The sequence below is a fragment of the Dermochelys coriacea genome, chromosome 7 (assembly GCF_009764565.3).
Source record: "Dermochelys coriacea isolate rDerCor1 chromosome 7, rDerCor1.pri.v4, whole genome shotgun sequence".
Classification (NCBI taxonomy): domain Eukaryota; kingdom Metazoa; phylum Chordata; order Testudines; family Dermochelyidae; genus Dermochelys; species Dermochelys coriacea.
In genome coordinates, this window is record NC_050074.1 from 18556669 (window position 1) to 18581548 (window position 24880).

The window sequence follows — 24880 nt, forward strand, 5'->3', positions numbered from 1 at the left end:
GAGCAACACTGCCATGCTGGATCATCCTGCAAGCAAAATATGCTGCAACATTTTAAACAATCACCCAAGGGATGACACAAGCCAGTTGCTTAACCAAAGTAATATGATTTGTACTCTGTACATTTGAGATAATCTCTTAAGACAACAGGCTGCCTAATAAGGCTCAGTTCTTGAACCGGTTTCATTGTAATTTCTGTAAAGAGCATGCCTCTTCCAGCCACGCGTTTCTAAAAGGCTGACACAGATCGTTGGCCATCATTATAAGTAGATCAACTCAAAGTAATGTGGTTCTCCTTCTCCATAGCTTTCTGCCTTTTTATTCATTTAAGCACACCCCAGGTCAGAATGTGGGAGCAGAAAAGCACCATGGGCGAAATCTCACGGAAGGCACTGAAAATTTTGCCACTGATTATGGGGCCAGGATTTCACTCCAAGTTTGTCTTACAGAATTGCATTAATTTCAGGCCCCAACAGACTTTTGAGACTTAGACTGAATTCACGGTGTTGCGTCATTCATTTGGCGTCTTTATCCTACATCTGGGCTTTGAACAGATTGATCCAATTGGTAGGTTTAAAGTTAGATGCAAAATGAGAGTGGAGCAATCACACTGTTTCTGAAATTAAGATTAATCTCCTACTGCCACTAATAGACCTTTGACATCCAGACATCAACTCACTCCCAAATCTGGACCTTTTAATCTTTCCTGATCACACACCCACATACTAACCCACAGAGCAATTCAATCCTACAGCAGCCTATGCAGAAATGAGCCTGTTAAATGAAGAAACTAGCTATTCATAGTTAAAGATTTTAGCAGAAATTTCAAAGAAAAAAGTTCATGGTCTATTGTTTAGGCCAGTTTATCAAAGTGACGGAACAAGATGATTATCCATCTTGTTGGTAGGAATAAACCTGCTGTGGACCAATTTATGTCCAGGGAACAGATAGGATTGAGCGGCTCAACTAGATTGCCTGATTTTTCCTAGGTAAGATGGATGTTCTATTACTTCCTATAATGCATCATCAATCCTTAAACCCAAACAGAAATGAAAAACCAACTCCTGATGGCCAAGGATCAGGAGCAATACAGGACTTTTACTGTCTTTCTCATGAAAGCCTACTTTGGGAGTAGTGGGCTCAGGTTACAGGGTCATGGTTTCATTTAGAACTAGGAAGATAAGGTCTATGAGGAAACTGCCACTGTTGAATTAAATCAGGAAGAACAGCACTTACAGGAGAAAAGCGGTACTAAATTTACCTGCTGAAGGCCTGATTAAGCCATCATCAACTGTGGGACACGGGCAGGCAGCAGAACTCACAGAAGAGTCAGATACAACTGCACTTAAACAGTGTCAATTCAGAGTGACTCCACTGAGCCATCAGAACCTGGCTCAAATTGTAGTCACTGATGACATCTAAAAGTGACTACAGAAAACAGGAGTAAAAGTAGCATCAGGAAAGCCCCAGCAGGTGTGAACATTACAGCAATGAGTAAAGATCACATTGTATCTAACCCAAAGCAGCCTGAGGGGCCTCCACTCCATTTAACTGCAAGAATCAGATCATGTAATCTATAATATGGTCTTAAATCCATGGCTTTTAAAAGCTCTCCACTGTAGGACTAGGACAGCTGGTAAGTTTTTCTCTGCCCTAGTCAAACCCGATTTAAAACCAAGTATTTCCAACAACTAAATAAACCTAAAAGGGCAGTAACTGTAACAGGGATGGAGAGAGCCTCCAAAAGTAACTGTTTCACACTGTACATAACCAATTACATTAACTCTGATCCTGAATAAGGGAATCCTCACTACACATCTTAAAGAAGAGTAGGAAGAACACATTACTTACCGTGTATAGCTCATTGGTGACCTTCAAGAGTTCTTCATGCATCTGTAGACCAATTTCTTTACTCTAGGACAAAAAACATTGAAAGGTAATTTAAGATTCTGTTACGTTCACAATATTTACTTTTTCTTACAAAGGTCAGCACACTTGGGTGAGGGGAATAAATGAACAAATTGTGTGACCTTGCACGGTTCTATGCTTACATGACATAATACTTAATGGTTTTCAGCCCTGCTCGTTGTCAGGTGAGCTCTGGATGCTTTTTGCTGTGCTGCTGGCAGACCCTGCCTGTAAGGCCAGCACTGCTAGCCACCAGAGGATTGCCTAGGAGAGGTGGATCCTTCAATGGCACAAAGATTCATAAGCCAGCTTGCCCCTGCAGGGGGGAGTGGGGGTGCGGCCAGGGATAGGAGGCATGGCTCAGCTGATCCCCAGAGCCTGTACTAGTGCCTTGGGGCTAGCAGGTGTACATTAATCCAGTCTTTGGGTTGCTCTTGGCTATGCTGAGGGACCACACTGGCACACAGTCAGCCCAGGATTAGAGGAAAGCAAAAGGCAGTTTGCCACATGCCTCATCCTGAGCTGGACTGCATACACCTCAGCCATAGCCAGGGATGTGGGCCTTCGTCTTCACCTATTAACTAACTTGTCAGTTCTTTCTTCCTGCCGCAGCTGGGAGCTCTGCACTCTGATGGAATGCCAACAAACACCTCCTTCCATGAGCACAGTGCACGTTTATTCAGCCCCTTTCATTAGGGCAAGGTTAGGTCAAGCGCTCAGTGTTCTGCCCGGGTAGGTGGCACAGAAGCCATCACAATTACAACACTGGCAAAAATCTAGCAAACCTCTGATAAGCATGTTGGACTCCAGTGAGTTCTGCTGCAGTAACCATGCATCTTCAGTGTATTAAAAAAGGATTATGGGATGACGACATCCCCTTTCAATGATGTGACACATATGCAACATAATCAGTGGGGGGCAGGGAAGGGTGATGAACACAAGGTAGGGGCTCAAATAATATGGTGATGGGCAACAGCAGATCGATGTCAGAGACGGGAAGGGATTCATGTTACAGCATTACAAACATGCTGTTAAAATTGAGGAAGATGGTGACTCTTAGGACACACTGATCATGGGCATAATGGAAGAGGTGAGGGTTTGGGTTGCGGGGGCGTTAAATGAGGCTGGGTGGTGGTTCCGCACAGCGAAGCAGCGAGGGCGTTCCACACTGGAGGGATGTCAAATATCTGGGGTGGGGGAGTTCATCTGTTTTGTTGGGGGGTTTTTTAAACCACAAATAAGGTCTGAAAGATGGTGTAATGACATGTATTTGTTCCAAACCCCTTCATCACTTGTGTCCAAGTGAATCCTGCTAATCCCTAGCAGATGCATTCACACCCATCCCACAGAACAAAAACACAGCAACTTATAAATGCCGCTGCTATCTAGCTGCATTTTTCACATTACTTTCATGCTTGCAGGGTTTTTCCTTTTCTCAGTTTACAGAGGAGCGGGTAGATTTTGGCAGCATAAAAGGTTTCTGGCAATGCCTTTTTAAAACACATTCTGCCCCCACCCAGATTTGCCCTCTGTTGCTTCCACTGCTTCCTAGACAAGATTTTCCATCTCTTGCTCTGCTTCAGCACCAACCAAATGTGTAGACTTTAATTACGTGTGTATTTTAGAAATGAAATTCCCCCATGGTGTGGCTTTATTTTATTCCTCCAGGGCTTTATTTACAACACTTCTACAAATCCTGTCTCATATCCTTCCTGCTTCAGAAACTGAAATGACATCATCAAGTAGGCTGCCAATCCACTTCGGGACTCTGTTTTTCACATTTATAAACTTGAAAACAAAAATACAGATGTTTTCTGCTTTCATTGCACCTAGAATGTTAGCAGTGAGCCACCCCAAAATAACCAAGACTATTATTTCCACGTATTTTTTTAAAAAATCCTTATTCAAATAAAATCCATAAATGTAGATGTGAACAACATCACCACTGTACAGACCTGTACATCCATATTGTACTTCTCACTTACTGCACTCCTCATTCGCCCCTATATCACCCAAACCAGGTTTCAGACACCATGGTGATGAGCGCAATACAGAGGTCTATAAAGTTGGATGAAAAAATTTCTCATAACGTCTCTGACTCTGCAAAGTTCTGAGTAGCCCCAGCTCCCTCTGTGTTCAGGAGGAGCTGAGGGCATTCCCATTCCAGCAGGAGGCACTAAACTTCTCACAGAATCAGGACCTTGGTCTAATTTCTTTGCATTGTGAATCCACAGTTGTGAAACTGATTTTCTAGAAATATTATTTTGCTAACATAACTCATTCCATTCAACACTGAACTCTGTGGGTCTAACATTTTTCTTGTTTCTCATTTCAGGGATTCTGTCCAATGTTAGGAGACAGGAAGGTAGAAGGGCAGTTGGGTCCCCTGGATGGCTGCAATAGCATTTTATATCTTTATGTTTATCTAGCACTTTTCATTCTGAGACATCCAAAATTTTACATGCTGAAATCTAAACTAATATCCAGGTATCACTTAATCCACCACACAAATGCAGCCAACTCTGGGGAGAAACACAGTAGTGGCTTAGCAGCACACAGCAACAACTGCATAACTGAAGAATACTGCATAAAGTTGAAAGTACATAGAGAATTGAGATTGGAAGCATATAAATGCCAAACATGGAAATTTCACCAGGATCCCAAGGTTAACAGTTGTAAAAAATGCCATCTCATCTTTAACAAGCTCAAATGGTCAGGAAAGACAGTATGCCTAGCAGCAGAGCACTCCCAGACATCATGCAGGGTTTTCGCTTCAGTACCAATTTAGCGGGCAAAGTGCAACCTGCAGAGTCACTAACACCATGTGCTGGGGTATCTTTTGTAGGTGATTGTAGGAAATCCCCCATTCAGCTAGTGATCCCATGCAATCCTGCTTAGCTTGTAGAAACGAACAGGCTCACATCTGCCCTTCCTTTATTTCAGTTTGGGTGGATCAATGTCTGTATGAGAATCAGTCAAAATACTTCTCAAATGAGGCACTACACTACAAAAGTAACCACTTCAGTGCCACATAATGAAGGCCTCTGTTTCCACTCCAGCACTGGCAGGGCCTTAGAAAGCTTAGGGAGTACAGTCCATCGTAAATGTAAAGTTTCATGGGTATTTTTCCTTGGCATCCTTTGCTCCCTGATGCGAAAATCCCAATATCAATTAATTTTTTTATTTTACCAGGCAAGGAGATGGAGATTTTAATCATGATATAGCCTCCCAGCTCCCACAATATGAATATAACATTTCACAGGAGAGGGCATTTCTTAGGGAGCTGCTGATTTATTCTTGGCCACAAACAAAGTCAAATCCTACTTAAAAATCCAGAGGTTGGATGTTACTGCACATGTGCATCCACTACTTCCCGTTTCCCTTGTAATTACACCCAGATTCTCTCTGTGGACTCTTTTCTGGCCTTAGTACATTCATTATATTTTGAAGACAGGTTTAAAATAAAGCATAGACCCCCAAAATACTAAGCAGTCACTTTTAGAGTTCCTCAGACAACTCAATATATTTTTGTGCATGCAGTTAGTATGAGCAACATCTCCTGGGTCTGTTGGTTGGATGGCTTTAACCAAGGAAGCCAACATCAGACAGGAGACCTGTAATTACAGCTGAGTGGATAACCTACGCACATCCAAAAAGTTTAAGCTTAGATTACTAAAAATTAGTCTTTAGTATGCAGGGTGCAGCTGAGAAGATAGCCAATTAACCGGCTACAATTTAACTCTGAATGATATTTCAGATAAGAATAAAATACAATTTTCAAAAGAGACTAGGAAGTTGGTGTGCCTTGGTTTTCTGAGTGCCTAAACTGGGATACCTTAAAGAGGTTGGATTTTCAGAAGGAGCTAACCACGCCCTGCTTTCTGAAAATCAGGCTCCTTTAGGGTGTTTCAAATGGGCCCCCAAATTGAGGCAGTGAAAATCTCCAGCTATTCATAGCAGTAGCCTTCCATTAACAGAGTTAACAAAGATTTGTTTCACTCACAGCTCAACCCAGACATCCAGTATTTCGACTATTTAGCCTTTCCCACACCAGCGAAAGGCCTCACCCAAAATTCAAGCTCCAAATACTCTGAGTTTGAAGGAATTCAGATGGAGATCTGACCTGCATAGCTGACTGCTATCTTTTGCAGCTGCCAAGCCAAAACCCCTGAAATAAACCTCTCCCAAACTAAATGGAGAAGGGTGGTCTTGTGGTTAAGACACTGAAACAAGACTCTAAATTCCTGGATTCAGTTCTTGCTTCTGCCTCCGACTTCCTACGTGACTGCGGGCAAGTCAGCGAGGCCATAATTTTCAAACCTGGGTACCTAAAATTAGGCTCTTGAATCCAGCTAAATATAAGTGGCCTGATTTTCAGAAGTGCTGCTTACCCACAAATTCCACTGAAGAAAATGGAGCTGCAGGTGTGCAGCACATTTAAAAATTGGCTCAGTTAGAAGCACTTCATTTGCACTTTCTAGACTCTAGAGGTTGCTGGGAACCAGAGCAGTCCTATTATAATACAAGTTAGAACAGCCTTTGGGATTGCTCTACTTTCAGCTGTGCTGTCTTGCCCCCTAGATGTCTAATAGGCCCCTTCTCCTCCGTCACCCACAAACTCACCCCAGAGTGGGTAGCTTAATGCTGCTTACCAGCTCTACACTGCATGGAGAGCCCTGCTGTTCTGAGTGGTTGGGGTAAAGGGGCCAGGATCTCAAAGACAACAGCTCACTAGTTCACACTGTTGGCTCCTTTCCCCAATGCAGGTAGGCAACAAGCCAAAGGACACTCAAATCTCTTCAGAGTTTGCCCCCTCTCTTCTAAACAAGAGAAAAATTACACCAAATTTATTTTTGAGGAGACAAAGTCAAAATGTCAGGCAGCGCGTTCCAATTCGCTGGCACCATCTGCAAAAATCCAACCTTTAATTTAGCTGCCTGATTTATGCCTTCCATTTCTTTCAGAAAGCAGTTACTTGGAGCAAGCGAGAGAGAGAGAGCTAAAGATGGGTTCAGTTTATGAGCTCTTATTAAAATCACTGCTGCTGCAAGGGGAAAAAGGAAAAAAAAAAAAAAGCACAGCAAGATACAGTGCAGTCCCCTTGACAACACAGAGAGTGAGCATTAAAAAAACAAAAAAAAACCGGCAGTTCCTTATTTGCAGACACCACATCGTCATTAGGTTTCCATCCAGAATACTGCAGTACACAACATAACCAAATTCACTTCACTGTCACGGCAAGTAATTAAATCCCAGCTCAGGGAATAACATAGCACTATTTCAAGCACAGCAATGTGTGTGTCTGCTATATTTTTTCCCTATGTTCTATCCTAATAAAACAAATTAAGAGAAACTGGGGAGGGAGAACAGAACCCCTTCTGGGGGTCTGCACCTAAAGCGCTTCCCCCTCATAAGACAGCAACCACCACTGGCATCTACCAAAACAATGTGCTGAGGTTGAGTGGGGACACCAATTTGTACGGACAGGAGATCAAATTGGATCATCTTCAATAACCATTCTTAGGAAGGAAATAAACTCAGAAGCTATCAGTAATACTAATAATGGCCCAAATCATCTCCTATGTGGAACATGAGTGAGTAGAAGCCTGGGAACTCTGGGAATATTCCTTTAGCAGAGTCTCCTCTCTCTTTTTACCTCAAAGGCGGGGTTCGCCTCCTTCATAGAGTAGGCCGGGAGTTCATCTCTGCAAATACAGATAAGCTAGAGGACAGGGATGGCTGAACAGGGGCCACGTGCATCTACAATGCTTGAGGACACCTTCACACACACACACACCCCTCAACCCCTTTAGGGAGGGCCACAGTGTGGGCCACAGTGTACTTAAATGATCATCTCACTCTGGACTACGTCGGGGGGGGTGAGAAAAACACACACTCCATGCATGAAGCCCAACCTCCCCAAGAAAGATTCCAGTGGACCCGGGAAAGGAGGGATGATGCCACGGAGACTGCATACTTCCCAGACAGGGACTCGTTTAGTTTATAGCTTGTCTCCAGGCCAAGTGGATGATTTGGCCCGATGCCTCTTACCAAACGAGAGTATTCTATACAGTAATAAGTTGACTCTTGCATCCCATATATGAGGTAAACACCATTGTCTTCATATGCATAGTGGGGAAGCGGACGCGAAGAGGTTAACAGACCTCCCCTGGCCACTGATGGTCATTCTCAGAGACAGGATTAGAACTCGGGAGTGCCTGGCTCCCCTACACTTAAACCACATGATGATACCCATACCTCCCAAAGATGATGATTAAAAATGAACAAAACAGATCAGGGTTCTTCAAACCCTGGCCTGTTTCTAGAACGAGGCACAGCCATCCATTCTGAAGGTGAAGAAATGTTTAGCTAACATTTTCCCTCCACCCCCTATTATTTTCCCATTTTCACTGCATGCCCCTCCAGCTTCCATCATGGACCAGATGCACTGAAATACAGAGAGAAGGGGCTTTCTCATGGTATTTGCAGCTTCAGTCAAAGGAGGAAGTACCGGAAACCTGATAAAGAATCCAGCTCAGGTTTGCAGCTCCTAAAGATTCAGATGAAGGCATTTTGGGGACTGCAGAATGAGCTTCCCAATAACAATGAACTAGAAATTATACTGCAGGGCACACTTTATTAGGCAGGGGATAGACTGGATGATCCAAAAGGTTTTTTCCCCATCTCTAATTTCTACCACTTTATGACCTGAACCAAAACCTTTTGAAAACCACCCATCAATAAAAACTGAATTTATACAGTCAGATCCCAAAGTCATGTACAAGCTGAAATGTAGCCACCTCTGGGCAGGAAAACAGCAGCCTCTGAGCTTTTAAAAGGAGCACTGGACACAAAAGAGTACCTTTTTTTGGTTTGGTTTTAATCTGACATTGCCCATTCTTGCAAAGTCTTTTTTTTATTTTAAACGGGGAAATATTTTGGTTGCCAGAGAGAAGTTAGAACCAGTGGCACAAGTAATAGAAAAAAAAAATAAAAAAAGTTGTGTCTCACCACTGGAGACCCAAAAATGGAGATACCCATAATCAGAGGCCACTTTTGAAATGGCTCACCCATATGTCCGAAATGCTCTTGTCACAGTCCTCGTAGTGGCGCTGGGATATTTGTATTGTAAGTATTCATGCTTCTGTTTGGACCTGAATACACAATCCCAGTGTTCAGCACCAGAGCTGGCTGGAAAACAAAATATTCCCGATATGAAAAATTTCAACTTTTGGGAGAGGGAAATTATTCCGAATTGGGAGATAAAGCCAAAAAATTTTGCAGGAGACAAATTCTGAAAAATTCTATTGTGCGAGAACCAAAATGGAATTTTTCATCTGGATCCCCAGGTTACCAGGGGAATCAGGGACTCAGCTGCTGGGGGAGTCAAGCAGCCTGGGGTTGCTGAGGAAGTGGAGTCTCTGAGATCCCCGATTCTGGAACAGCGAGCCATGGAGCTATGGACCCTAAAAACCCTGGGCTGCCACAGAGCTGTGATCTCAGGATCCAGGGATTGCAGGCTCTCGGTTTCTCGTCAGATTGCCAGGCAGGTTGCCAAGGACACAAGCAGATGAGCTGTCAGGAAATCAGGCAGAACTTGCCTGGTTTTCATCTGAATATCAGGAACGTGTTGATTTTGACAAATCAGTATTTTCCAATGGAAAAATTTTCCTTTGTGAAATTTTCGACCGGCTCTAGTCAGCAGGCAGTGTGCCAGACCATAAGCCATTCTAGTGAAATTTATTTGTGTGTTTTGGAGGACCGATGGATTTTACCTAACAAGGAAACACATCCACCAGAGGACAATTGCCCTTTGTCATTGTAACTTTAACGGACGAGTGCAATAAGAAAAGCGATATCATTACTGGGTCTTTTTATACAGATCCCAAGACACATTTAATATCCCTTTGGGCTTTTCCCTCACCATAAAAGTCATCAGTATAACACTACCAAGCCTTAGAGTAACTAATGAAAGGCCTCGAGCTTTGTTTTAAGATTGCAGTAAACGATTGTGAAGATTATAACAAGTGCCATGGCTTTAGATTACTAGGCCCACAGAAGGACAGCAAAGTGGTCATGGATATGAGAGAGTCACTTGATATTGAGTCATTCCTGCCCCTGAATCAACTCAAATGGGTAGCTAAGAGACACTGTAACTGGCAGACAGGATTATAGCAGTAGGTTCCACACCGGATTCTAATGCATTGCCGAGTGAAGGAGGGTGCATAATTCACTTAATTGCTGCAATAAAATCCAAACACAGGGGGTGGATAATAGCTGGGTGAAACCTGTGCCACATACTACAGAGATCAATGGTGCTGATTAGACTTTCTCGCACATCCAACATGTTGGGATTATAACCCTTTCCTTTGCAAAGAGAACCCATGGCAGCCATTTTACACCATCCCAAACGATTGTGCCACATTGAGTACTGATGCAAGTATCACAATATAATGATGCAATGTCATTTGAAGCCAATGAACATGAGGTAGCAGCAGGGAGAAATAATTATGGTGCTTCCACCACAACATAGCTCACAACAGACTATTTACAGATGAAAGAGTAATTCTCTCTACCTGGTATTGCTCCAAGGAAACTGAGACTCCACTAAAATACTCCATTATCCTACAGTAATAGCCCAAAGTACTATAGTACAGGGGATGCCTACTGCAAAGGTTGCCGAACATTTTCCATGTTAACCCCCTCTTTTCAATGCCAAGTAACTCTGGCAAACTTTAACCATTTGGGCTCAAATTTGCCAAGATTGAGGTCTGCCTCAAGTTGAATTTTTCTGGAAAGCTTGAGCAAAAATGCTGTGCCTATTTCCAAAAGGTTGGTGAAAAATAATAATTAGCACCATGGGGATATGACACATATTTGACAGGCATGTAAGAAGACTGAGGATTACCCCCAAAAGCTTAGCTAAGTAGACAACATACAAACTGGGGGCAGGAAGGATGCAATTCTTTTTACTTACTTACACACACACCCTATTTGCAATTTTGCGTGCTGTATTTTTTTTCCCCCTTTAGCTCCTGTCCCTCGTCATCAACACTTCAATTTTGGTCTCTCTAACCTTTAACCATTTCCTTTTTGAAGTTGGTTGGTTTTCTTTAAGCCTTTCCTCATTTCCTTTTTTTCTTTTGTTTTAAATTTTTTTACTCTTTTCCAATTTTCCTTTCTTCTTGCAAGCTATAGTGCCAGACCATTCCTGTAGAATGATAATGGGATTTTTGCTTATTGAGGCCACTGTAGTAATAACAATGGCTTTCCAAGAAATATGACTTCTCTTTAGGATGATAAAAGGATTTTGATAAATAATTTCTGCTGCTTCCCTAAAACAAGAGAGACTATTCTCCTATTTGGACATGTTGAGCGGAACTGCCAGCTGGTATAAACTGATATACCTTGTTTATGTACAATTGCTGTAGTTCCACTGAATTCAATGGAGATATGTCGACTTCCACCAACTTAAAATCTGGCCCTATTGGTTTGCCCTGGCTCTCACTAAAACGCCCAGTGACAAGGGGGGGCAGAGCCCAGCTGCAGAAAAGCTTATTATTTTCTGCCTTATCAAAAGCCAAGATGCTTGGAATCATCCTTGTCCCTGGAGCTCCAAACAGATTTATATAACTAACACTACAACCCAGCTCCCTGAGGGGAACAGCTTGCATCTGGGTTTTTTTCCGGGTTCATAATTCCCGGTAAGGAGGAAAAGAAACAAAACGCACCACACACACATGCAAGCAGAAAGGGGGATCAAGGTTTGGGAAAGGAAATGATTTCAAAGTAGTTTTTCCTCATTGTTCAAGGCTAACAAAGCTGCTAGTGCTTTCAGTCAAAGAGGGAGTGTTCCAGGAGGAGGGAATGGGAGAGAGACATGCCTAACAGAATTGCATAGTCTCCTAATGTTACCAAGGACAGGGTGATGGTTACTGTATGGGAATACACTGAGAGGCCATCTTCGAGAATCAAAGAGTCAACTCCATTCTCAGTCCTAGAGAAACTATGGATTCTCACTGGATTCAAATTATCCATCTCCCTGACAACATCATGGCCACCAAGGAAGGTTAGAATGAAACTGGCTCCACAGTAGAGCAGGAGAACAAGTGTGCCATAAATATAAGAAACCAAGATATTAAACTTCTCCAGGAGACTCCAGAGTTCAGAGATGTGCAATGAAATCAGAAACTATCTTTGGAGGAAATGACAACAAGAAGCATCATTGGCTCATAGTACGGAGAGATGAAAGAGGCTTCTAAGAGTGGGTCCAATGCAAGGGCAGGATATAGTCCCCTGATAAAGGATCTATTAGATATTAACACTGATTCTGCACCTCCCTCCCCATTAGCCTTTATGAAATCATTTTTTATTAGGAAAAGAGAAAGTGGTTCAGACCAAAGTAAAAATTAACCCAAATCTTAGCCCCAAATTCAGAATCCAAACCTTACCTGAGGTTCCAAAAGTGTAAGTGTAAACTTCCCTTTCCCCTCAATGTGACAGTTCATTTGAGGGAGTCAAACTGAGCCCTTTGTTGGCTCTCTTAAATCCTGTCTACTCCAACACCAGATCAATCTCTCCAAAGTTCCCATTTTCCTCAGGCTCGGGTAGGCCAGTGGGCCGCCCCTTGGGCTAGCCATGCAGAAACCTATCTACCATTGGAAGGGTAAAGATCTTCAGTGGAGAACAAAATGCAAAGCCACAGTTTACTGGCTGATGATCCTGATGGGAGCTAAACTGAAGTCAGTAGGAGGTGAAGGAACTCTCAGGACCTTTGTTCGCAAATTACCACTGTGCTGATCAAATGCAACTCAATTATGCAGGTCCTAATAGCTCACCAATTATACATCCCTCTCTTTACTGCAATAGTTTATATTTACATAATGAGAGCTCAATATACATTTGTAATGGGAGAAATCACAAAACCTTCCAGTTCCTCTATGCACCCAGTATGTCACAATCCATTAATAAATCCTTGACTGGGGGAATTCAAAGTGACATCTTGGAAACAAATGTTACCATAATTTATCATCAAAGAGCAATCTACAGCAAAACTAAACAGCTGAAGAACAATTAGGGATGCCTTTAACCCTTCTGGTGCTGGCCTATTTGCATGACACTGATCTATTAATATAGCCTATGACATGCTCTCCCCAGGATAAGGACTGGAAGTGCCATCAGTTGAGATATTCAAAACCACACTGGACAAAACACGGGTAAATACATTTTAGGGAACAATCATGTTGGCTGCAGGGCTAGACTGGATGAGCTAATAGGTATTTTCCATTTCTCATTTCTGGGATACTCCAATTCATCTGTGCCTTAACTACCTCATCAAAAACACTGAGAAAAATGAAAACCCACAACAATTCAGTTCTAAAGCTTCTGTCTGAAACGGTACACAGGGGGTTAAAACATAATGCTTATCCTTTAAAGGGTCAGCCTCCTGATATACGTTAATGGTAAATGATGACACAAAATAAGCCTTTTCAGTGATTTAGTTGGTCATTATTTCTAGGGACATGTGAGTCCTATTGTGATTTAAACCTCCAGGGACAAATGCAAGTGAAATCACACAACCCCACAACTCAATTGTGCAGCTTCCTTCTGATTAAAAGCAGGTGCTGACTTTGACAGGCTGCAGATGGAGTCAATGCTACTTTATTTCTGTCGGCAAAAGGATCAGAGAGTGGGGAAAGGAGAGACAGAGAGGAACAATTTAAACACACAGTAAGTACTTGTACCATTAAGTTTAAAAAAGGCAAAGAAATGTAACATTGTCTAGTCAACAAAATATTTTATCATCTTGGCCTGGTATGAGATTGAAATATTTCAATCACAAGGCCCTTGTCTAGTCACCATTCAAGCACAGACATGTGCTACTGTGATTTAAAATGAGATATGCCATCCAAAGATGCACATTGGAACCAACTGGGTAGAAGGGAAATTTTTAAAAGTAAAATGTAAATAGTTGCTTTTGAGTCCTACTTAACTCTGAATTTGGCAAAACACGGACCCTTGAATCCAAGCCCCTTCAAACATCAAGGCAGAGAAAGGAGAAGGCTGTTCAATTTCAGGCCACAAGAATCAAATTTGCCCTTATGGTTTCAGTTCCAGATCAGATCCAAAAATCAGAAGTGTTACAGTTTAGACCCAGATATGGCTGAAATATCATAAGAATGGCCAATTTTCAGGAGATTTTGGTCCATGGCAGCAGAAGTTTAATAGTAATTGTTCATCCTACCAGATTCCCACCATTCAGGATGTCAGAAAGCTCACAAGACCATCTGATCCAATGAGATTACTGTTGGACTGGAATCTCACAAGGCCAGCTTGACATTTTGGAAATGTCAAATCCAAATATTTGAACCTGAATCCTAACCTTGACACTGTGACTAGCCCGAAACCTCAAATCCAGCCTAAACCAAATCGAAATTGGAGCAATGACAATACAGTCCAACTCTGTTAAAGACTTTATAGGCAAGGAATTGATCCAATTCACTCACATGCAATTAGCCAGCCACACAGTGTGGAAAATAAAATACTACACTTGTGCTCCAATCATAAGCTCTTCAGAAGGCCATCAGACAGGTCCAGTGTGCTTGCATTTGTATCTGGGATTGGTTCCATGGATGCTCTGAAGAAAATTTTGGCCAGGAATTTAGAAAGAACTGGGGAGTCTCAATTCCCAGACTCCTCTGTTTCTCAGAGATATTTTCCAGAAACAAGAGGTGTAGCCTGATCACTCAAGTCAGTGGCAGAACTCCCATTTACTTTAATAGGGCTGGACTTTCACTACAGGTTTTTTTAGCTCCTGCAAAAACAAGATGTTTTACATTTCCCACATCCACACTATTTCTAATATGCTTTAAGAGCTTTGCATTTTTCATCTAAGGATTTCAGATTGCTTTACCATAGTGACTATTACTATCCCCACTTCATAGCTGATCTCAGTCCCAAAATTTAAAGCAGGTTCAAACTATCACTCTCCCATCTTCAATGGATCTCTAGTTTGTGCACAATCTTGTAGGAGGTTAGTTTTTCACAGAGCAATGCAAGGATGGCTCCTTAATAAAAACTGCCCATTGCTTTGCTTACCTTCTTAAAGAGCCTGATGACGTCTTCGCTGATCTGCGAGAGGCGGACAATGACATTGTTCATGAAGATGTCATTCAGGGTAGCATGATCTCTGCTCTCTCGCCGAGTCTGGGTCAAAACTAGATACCAGCAATTCACTGGGGAAAGAAGGTGCTGATCCTTCCTGGGGAAACATGAATAATTCAAAGAAGGGTTTAATTCACAAGTGGATACTATCAACGATACTGATATAGTCATCTTCGGCTGAGTAAATCTGCTACTATCCCTTCTGCCTAACAAAATAGGTCTGAACTCAGCCTTGTAACCTTCCCTAAAACCAGTGCAGCATTTGATTAACTACTTGATTGCCATTCATAGCATGTGTTCTGGATTCAAGCTGTTCCCGCTGTGCACAGCTGATTAGAATGAAATGTGAGGTCTCATAACAAATATCCATAAAAGTGTTATTTCGTTGGATGCATTTATTATACCCAAAGCTAAATGAATGTGAAACCTCACATGTGCAGATCTATGGATGGGATGGCTGGTCATCACATCTCGTGTTACCAACATCCATGATCTCCTCAGGTCTGTGGTTGCACACTGCATTGGAACACAAACTGCAACAATGCAAAGCAGAAAGTTCCCAAATCCTAGAAGCCAGACAAGGGCAGTTCCGGAGAACCACTGCTTTTCAAAGGAGAGAAAAATCAGAACGAACAGTAGAGTATGAGACCAAGTGTTTGCCACTAAGCAAGCTCAGCAAGCATGAAGAGAGCTGTCAACCCCCAAGATGTGCATCTAAAAATCAAATGAAAAATACAAAATACAATGCTGGAATACCAGATTATATGCTTTTAAGAACACTTTTAGCAGAGAGATAGACTTCAGTGGGGGCTCCCAATCTGTGGTATGTGAACTTGATGTTCCATCCATTAATTGACTACACAACAAATGTTTAAGATGGTGACACCAATAAAATTTGGGAGTTGCTGAACTTTTCTCTCTCTCAGCTGTTGTTCTATTACACTATTCTATTATAATGTACACACTTTTAGAGGACTGAAACAGGTCCACCAGGTATGTTCCTAATTTGGCCAAGTGACAGATCAGGGCAGCATCTGCAGATACAAAGGATTAGGGACAATCAGAGCTGGGAGGAGATCCCTGAAGGAACCCAGAGGAGGTTCCTGGGGAAAGGATGAAGGCAGGAGAGCAGCAGAGGGATTTGCCAACTGACCTCCCCAAGCCAGAGAGCCAAAGCCAGAGGGCTGAACACAGGAGAACAGGAGAGCGACTTGCCTGCTGACTTCCAAGGTGAGAACTGGAGCCGAGGGCTGAAGTGGTTTGTTTGGACTTTTGTTAACCTGAAAGGGAACTGAACTTTGAGCATAACCCAGCTAGAGAGCTGAGCAACGTGAACTCCTGGGAGATATTGAAAACCCTGGGGAGGAGGAAATTGGGGCAGAAATTGCTTAGTGTGCAACACTCCCTCATCAGGTGTCCAGGGTAGGCACACTCTAGTGACAAGAACCTTTTGTTTTTGCAAGAAAATGTTTGTATTAGGGGCCACCTGTCATATTTTTGCATTACAGACCTTATTACTACTATATGACCCCAATCTGGGATCAAAGCTCCACAGTGCTAGGCACTGTAAAAACAAACAAGAAAAAGTGCACATTTACAACTAGGAGTGATGTTTGAAGTATTGTTTCAGTATCCAAGCCAGTGTTGCCAACTCTCATGATTTCATTGCAAGTCCCACAATATTTAGCATTTTTCTTAAGGCCCCAGCTCCTGGATGCAGGTGACTCAGAATCTCAGCGTTCATTAAAAATATTCTAGCCATGATGGTTGTGGAGAAAAGCCTGAAAAGGTGTCCAAGGTACATCCAAAAGACGTTAACCACAAGACGGAAAGAGCACATTTTTTTTTAATCTTATAATTTGAAAGCAAATCTCATGTTTCTGGAAGGCCCAACTGATGACTTTTAAATGCTTGGCATTGACAATATTGCTAAGGACCAGTAAGGACTTTGGGGCTCGACCCCACATGTTTAAAAAAGGATAATGCAAGAAAGGAGCTGTTGACTTAAATTTCTTAATCAATGAAGGAAATCCAAGCCTAAATATAAACATGTACACACACACACACACACACACACACACACACAGTTTTCAGTTAAGTATCTCCACAAGCTGAGCAACTCAGATTCTCTAAGCTTCACCCACAGCTTTGTCCTTATTTACTATCCTCCTACAGTTGCCTGAAGCCAGCAAAACAGAAGCATTTTCCATGGAATGGAGCTTTTCTGATCATTGATCCCAGAGACAAGGTTGTGCTTAGCTGAATAGGGACATCTTTACATATAATCTGTTTTTTTCTCAGGAGGGGAAAAGGAAGAAACACTAGCTGTATAAGAGACCGGGGTCCATCTCAGAGTTCAGACTGGTCATTCTGTGCATTAGACTTACATCACTTTGTAATGCAGTAGTCTCCAAACTTTTCAGGGACGCATACCCCTTACCCCGGTCTGTGCCCCTCCCTCCCCTGAGCTGGGGCCAGGTCTGGGAACGGAGTCATGGCCGGGGCGAAGGCCAGCAGTAGAGACCCAGCTAGTGGCTGAGGCCGCAAGCCGGGCCATGAGCAGGGGCAGTGGCTGGGGGGTGAGGCCGGAGCAGACCTGGGGGCGGAGCAGGGGTGGGTGGTGCTCCCTCCCCTCCCCGCATGAGGACTGGCCTGGGCTCCACCACACTCCCCTAGGGGGAAACACCACACAGTTTGGGGACCAGTGTTGTAATGATATTTAGGCCTTTAAAAAAAAAAAAAAAAAACACGTGGCCTGCAAGGGGAGAATTACACTTCAGTAACACAGTGCAGCCTCTCTATACAGCAAAAGGTGCAAGTCATAGTAGTGTGCCTGATATAACAGTAAAGCTGAATGTATTTCATCAGTGTTCGTACCCAATACAATACATCATAACCTCATAATGTGAGAATTCTGATAATGACCCCTACGAGTGTCATGGTGAACTGGTGACTGCCTGGTCTGCTAACTCTAGTTGTCTAGGAAGCAGACACCAGTCAGTTTGCTGGGAGGGTTTCTAAGTACACAAATTTGGCATTCAGCTCTTTTTCCCCCATGCACCAACTTGGCAAAATTTCAGTCAGCCAGTGAGACAGACTTATAATTTCTGTGTCTAAATCTTCTCTGATCCTCATGCTCCACTTGGCTCTTAACAAAGTCATGATTAATGACTATTTTAAGGCAAGTTTGCACCAAAAAATGGGGGGGGGGGGAGTTCCAGCAATGTTTTGTCCAACACATAATCCATTGCTTTGCATACACGTGCAATATTTTAAAAAGGTATTCTCGGATGGGGTCTCAAAGCGCTTCACAAACATCCGTTGGTTCACACAACCCCTTTGCAAGATGGGAAAGTATTACTCCATCCATTTGAGAGACTGATAACCTGAGGCACAGAGAGGTCCTATGCCCAAGCCTTCAATTCTCAGACTGATCAGGAGAGTACCAAATTTCAAAGGAAAATATACCCAGATAATCCAGCCACTGAGATTGAGGTACCTGTATCTGTCCCTAGGTTTGGCTAAAAGCCAATGTAACCTTCTGGTAAATGTGTGTTCCAGATCCCTCAATCAACAGATGATAGGACTTTGCTGCAGTCCTACCAAGAGAGTCCTGTCTCTTTAGTTCAAAATGTGTCAGTTCTTGTTTATAGTTCTGGAGGTCCCTGATTCAATCCCCAGTGCATCAGCCACTGTCATGTAAACACCTTTTACACAGCCCTCCTGGGTATCCAGCCTGATTGAAAGAGAACCTCTTGGAGGTCAACTGTCAGGCATATTCCTCATTGTCTAGGGCAGTGGTTCTCAACCAGGAGTCCGGGGCCCCCAGGGGGGCCATGAGCAGGTTTCAGGAGGCCGCCAAGCAGCAAGCAGGGCCAGATTTAAAATTTGCTGGAGCCCAGGGCAGAAAGCTGAAGCCCCACCACATGGGGCTGAAGCCCAGGGCTCTGAGCCCCACCACCCAGGGCTGAAGCTGAAGCCTGAGCAACTTAGCTTCACGGGGTTCCATGTGGCATGGGGCCCAGGTAGTTGCCCTGCTAGCTACCCCCTAATGTTGGCCCTGGCTTTTATATGCCGAAAAACAGTTGTGGCAGAGGTGGGCCGTGGAGTTTTTAACAGTATGTTAAGGAGGCCTCAGAGAGAAAAAGATTGAGAACCCCTGGTCTAGGGCTACATGGCCCACATATAGATAGAGAGATGCAAGTTAGAATCCTCTGCATGCACTGGCAGAGCTCTGAGCATGTCACTTTCTCTCATGGTCAGCATAAGAGATACATAACATGACATCCTTGGGTGGGTCACAGGCTGCGAGTTGAACCAGAGACCTCTAGATCTAAATCCATGAGCTTCTACTGCCCAAGCTCAAATTCCCAACCTGGTTAGCAGCAGACTCACAGATCTCTATGTGGTCCAGACAGAAGTGGAGCACAGATCACCTCACTATGTAAACTCCCCAATCATCTTTGGCAGCATAACCCATGTGGGTTGGAAAGGAGCAAACTAGGAAAAGTGAATGGGGGAAACACTAAGGTGGACAGCTAATACATTATGCTCATAAATAGCTTGGTTTGTTAAGACAATTTTCCATTTTTCCTCTGGAACCTTCATTGTTCTTCTAATCCTAGATTCTCCTTCAAGTTTGCCATTCGCAATTCTCCAAATTTCCATCACAGACACAATAGGTTGAATCATCATCTCAGGTTTATGAAATTTCCCATGGTTTGCTTCTCAAAGAAAGCACTTATTTTCGGTCAGAGTCTCTTCACATTCAGATGGGCCAAGGAGTCTGACACTATGCTGCACTCTGATCTTCTTTTCCAGTCACTCAGTATTACCGTGATGGGGCTGCTTCTTGTTTTCTTAGTTATATTGTTAGAGATGGATGGTACATGTTCTAGCTTGTTTTTCTGGACTTCCACAGTAATGATTCATGGATTTATTCCCTCCAGTTCCACTGAATGCATCCGATGAAGTGAGCTGTAGCTCACGAAAGCTTATGCTCAAATAAATTTGTTAGTCTCTAAGGTGGCACAAGTACGCTTTCTTTTTTCCAGTTATAATGGTAACTTGAGCAGCCAAGACAACTTGCTTGCCAAATCTACTGCTAGTGGTGGCAATAGCCTCCCATAGCTCATCACGTTCTGTCCATTTCACCTTGCAAAGCAAAGAGAAGTTCCTCTGATGCTCTGGACAAGGGTGCCAAGAGAAAACACCAAGTGCATTGCATCCCTCAAGTGGCAGGAATGAAGGTCCTTCCATTCTTGTAATTCCAGCCATTTCAATGGAAAAAATATCATGTTGTAAAGTCTATTTTTTATTTTGGCCTGGAAAAGCAAAGCTGCGAACTCCACGCAATAGTTACATTATTCGCTGTTCATATTCACTCAAGATGACAGAGAGCTACAGATGTCCTGAGGGGAAAGAGAAGATGGAAATTCACCCCCAGGTGCTCAGGCTTCATTTCTACCCAAGCTCCATAGCAGCCCCATCTGTGGAAGTTGCAGGGATGTGTATTGAATCAAGACATGCTCTGGACAATCTGGTTATGCTCCCAATACCACACCCATGTCTCAGGCAGAACCGGCTCTCTACTCACCACTAGTGGGGTGAAGTGCCACCGCTCTTCAGAGTGGGAGTAGCAGCAGCTAAACTTCCACCCCAAGATTTCTGCACCAGTTTTCTGCCAGCTCAGCCACACTGACTGTTCCGGACCAATTCTTACCTCCTACAGATTTTTTTTGTATTGGATTCAAGGTGCTTGGGGTCCTGCCTGCATTTTTCAAAGAGCATAAGAAGAAACCTTTTACCAATATGGCTGGCTAAACTGCCACCCCTGGCACTATTCAGCAGCAGACTGCTGCACTGACAGGATGGCTTAACCTTGCAGCACTAATGGAAACTGGCAGGGCTTAAATTCTCACAGACTATTTCCCAGAGCCCCAGAGCTCAGGGCTTCAGCCCCGTGGGGTGCACTGGGGCTCCTGCGAGTTTGAAAATATTTACTGGACTCTGCTCTAGATGGCTCCAGCTGATTTAAACCCTGGAAACTGGACTCTGTCTCCATCAGGCGACAGAAAGAAGAAGAGATAGTAGACTGCAAAACATCACCACAAAAAGAACTGTTCTGATCCCACTATGTAGCTCCCCTCCTCCAATTCCAGTTCATATTTCCAGTTTCAATCAGCCTTTAAATCGCCCGGAGACTCAGCTTTGAAAGTGGCCACCTCCGTCATCTCACTCAGGGCCATATATCACCTTTGAGCTGAGCATGCCATTCCCATTAATACAGTGGTTCTCAAACTTTTGTACTGGTGACCCCTTTCACACAGCAAGCCTCTGAGGGCAAGCACCCCCTTTATAAATTAAAAACACCTTTTTTATATTTAACACTATTTGAAATGCTGTTGGCAAAGCAGGGCTTGGGGGGAGGCTGACAGCTCATGACCCCCCCCCATGTAATAACCTCATGACCCCTTGAGGGGTCACAACCCCCAGTTTGAGAACCCCTGTATTAATAGTTTACAGCGCAAACACTGAGGGCAGGATGTTTTCACCAAGCCCTAACCTATTAAAAAGGCATTTTAAACAAACATACTCTTATGAGCAAGTCTCCTCCTTTAAAAAAAAGATTATACTTGCCCTTGACACTTGAACATTGCTCCTGTCCTGCAGGAAGATTCCCACTGAATAACTAGGTATTATAGCAGAAAAAAAACAAACCTAAACAAAAAACCACCACCACAGGATGGGAGCATTTTTAGAAAATGCGCCAGAACGCTACACTGTGCCTTAAAACATATATTTATATATTCAAGGGAAGGCAGCATAGTTTAGTGGAGAAAACACAGGACTAAGACTCAGGAGACCAGGGTTCTAATCTCACCTTTGCCACTGGGTGACCATGGCAAGTCATATCAGTCCCTGCTCTATGCCTCAGTTTCCCCATCTGTAAAATGTAATGATACTGAACTCCTTTGTAAAGTGATTGGAGACCTGATGTAAGGTTATTAATATAAATCCTATTGATGAATGAAGCCTTGTTATAGCCCTGTGAGAAAGGGGATATGTTATATCCATTTCAGAGAGAAGTGAAGCAAGGCACAGAGAGGCAAAGTGACTAGATGGGATCTCTAAATTTCTAGGACTCTCTTCTTTATATGGAATAAAGAACAAAATGTCATTTAAAGGGCAAAGATGGACAGTAGCTTTAACCTTTCCCCTAGCCTGATCCCATCTTAGCCTTGCAGTTATATTAACATAGAGCAATTGGCACCCTCCAGCTGCACTTGCTTGGAACTTACTAATAATTAGATGTTCACAGTATGTTCCAGGGCTTGCTCAGTCCATCCACCAGATGCTACTCCTACCTCCATCTGTCTGCCAAAACTAATGAACCCACAATGAGCTGCTTTAACAGCAGTAACAACTGAGATCACCCGTCTCCAAAGGATTCCGAGCCATTACATGCACACGTAGAATAGAGGTCTCTTATTCATTTTTGTGATGTTTGACAGAGCCAGAGTTCTGCTCCAATTTCTAAAAACTTTGGTTTCCACCTTTCCTTTGGGTTCTCTCTCACAGCCTCTGGACCTGTTCTATTTATTTCCAGCAATGACACCAAGCAACATAAGATTCCCAGTATTGGACCAGATCCTTAATCTATCAAGTCCAGCATCCTGCCCAAACCTGATGCTTCAGAAGAAGACTGGGGGTCGAGGGCAGAGTAACAGACTGACTGTGACTGTAGCAAACTATGGAATGCTATACATGGAGGGGTAGTTTTCTTGTTTGTTTCACTTATTTCTATTAAGCCTATTTAATTTCAGAAAAAAGATCCCATGAGTCATGCAGTCTGTCAGACTGGACTTCCAAGTCTAGAGTGTTGTTGGATCAAACTTGCTTCCTACAGTGCTTAAAATCAGGTGTTAACACATATAGGAAACATTTCTGCATAATGTGAATACGCCAGTTTATAGTTAAGAGTTACTATCAGCCTAAACCAAACTCCCATTGCAGTTAATGAAGAGACTTCCATCCATTTCAATAGGTGTTTGGTTGGACCCTCTAAGATGATGAAAGATTAACTCTCACTTGGGGCCACACGATGCCTCTGGGGCAGGCACATCAGTACCTGGCCCTGCCATGGGTTTTCCAGCAGTAGATGGTATCCAAGTTTGCTCAGAGACTTGAGACCCAAGCTCAAATACCGATAGTCGAGAAACAGAATGTCTGTTTTGTGGGAAATTCTGAGATCTGGAAATTTGTTTTCATTCCAAATCAGAACCGAAAGTTGACATTTCAAAATCTACGGCAGAATGGAAATGCCAAACATTTTCATTATAACATCAGTTGTGGGTGGCGGGACACCCGCCCGCAACTGACCAGCCACCGGCAACCCTTGAGCTGCCCAGCTGCCGCCGCTGGCAGGGGTCCCCCCTGCAGTGGCTCAGCTGTTGCAAGCAGCCGGGGGCCCCTCCCCAGCAGTTCCCAGCCACCGCCGCCAGTGGCAGAGGGATCCCACAGCTCCCAGCAGACAATGACGGCAGAGGAACCCCAGAGCTTCTCAGTGGCCGTGGACAGGCTAGGGGCCTTTCGCAGCCCTCCCCCACACAGCTCCCCTGCTGCCACAGGCAGCAGGGAACCTCCTGCAGCTCCCAGCCCTGGAGGGCGGCAGGTGGACCCCTCACAGCCATTGGGCAATAGGGTCCTTTGCAGCTCCCAGTCACTGCAGGGGGGGCAGGGTGCTAGACCCTCCTCCCTCCACATTTTGTCAGGGATGATTTTAGTAAAAGTCAGGGACAGGTCACGGCTTCAGTGATTTTTTTTTATTTATTGTCCATGACCCGTCAAAATGGTAGTCTTAGCCATAAAAAATGGTTACTTACTTTTTCATAAGTGTTGTTCACGTCCATTCCATATTAGGTGTACACGTGCCGCGTGCACGAGCATCGGAAACTTTTTCCATTAGCGGCTCCCGTCGGGCTGGCGGGCCCCGAGTGGTGCCACTGTGCCCCGCATATATACCCCCTCCGGCCCGACCCCCTCCAGTTCCTTCTTCCTGGTGACTCCGACAGAGGGGTAGGAGGGTGGGTGGTGGAATGGATGTAAACAACACATCTTGAAGAACAGCAGCTATGAGAAAGTAAGTAACCATTTTTTCTTCTTCGAGTGCTTGTTCACGTCCATTCCACATTAGGTGAATTACAAGCTTACCTCTGGAGGAGGGCAGGAGTCACGGAACAACTGCTCGGAGGACCGCTCTGCCAACTGCCACGTCCTCTCTGGCCTGCTGATTGACCGCGTAGTGGGTCGTGAAGGTGTGCACCAAGGACCAGGTGGCTGCTCTGCAGATCTCCTGGATCGGGACCTGTGCCAGGAACGCCGTGGAAGTCGCCTGCGCCCTGGTGGAGCGGGCCATGACCGCTGGGGCTGGAACACCTGCGAGCTCATAGCACGCCCGGATGCAGCTTGTAATCCAAGACGAAATCCGCTGCACCGATACTGGGAGGCCTTTTACCCTCTCGGCCACAGCCACGAACAACTGCACGGACTTGCAAAAGGGCTTGTTGCGCTCCAAATAGAACACCAACACTTGACGCACATCCAAGGTGTGCAAGCTGTAGTGACTCGGGTCCGTATGGGGTTTCGGGAAGGACACCGGCAGACAAATGTCCTGGCCCAGATGGAATCGGGAGACCACCTTAGGGAGGAATTTGGGGTGCGGCCGGAGCTGCACCTTGTCCTTGTGAAATACTGCATACAGTGGCTCAGAGGTGAGGGCCCTCAGTTCGGACACCCTTCTGGCCAAGG

At 44.0% G+C, this 24880-nt stretch overlaps 1 protein-coding gene across 3 annotated transcripts in view; it reads right to left on the bottom strand.

The window, feature by feature from the left end:
* SRGAP3 (SLIT-ROBO Rho GTPase activating protein 3) overlaps window positions 1-24880 on the bottom strand; it is a 281414-nt gene that overhangs the window by 73222 nt on the left and 183312 nt on the right. For all 3 annotated transcript variants that reach the window (XM_038410230.1, XM_038410229.1, XM_038410231.2), the window contains exons 3-4: window positions 15005-15167; window positions 1850-1912 (exon numbers count right to left, since the gene is read on the bottom strand). In XM_038410230.1, the coding sequence (XP_038266158.1) occupies window positions 1850-1912; window positions 15005-15167 (226 nt within the window). The remainder of the gene's footprint in view (window positions 1-1849; window positions 1913-15004; window positions 15168-24880) is intronic.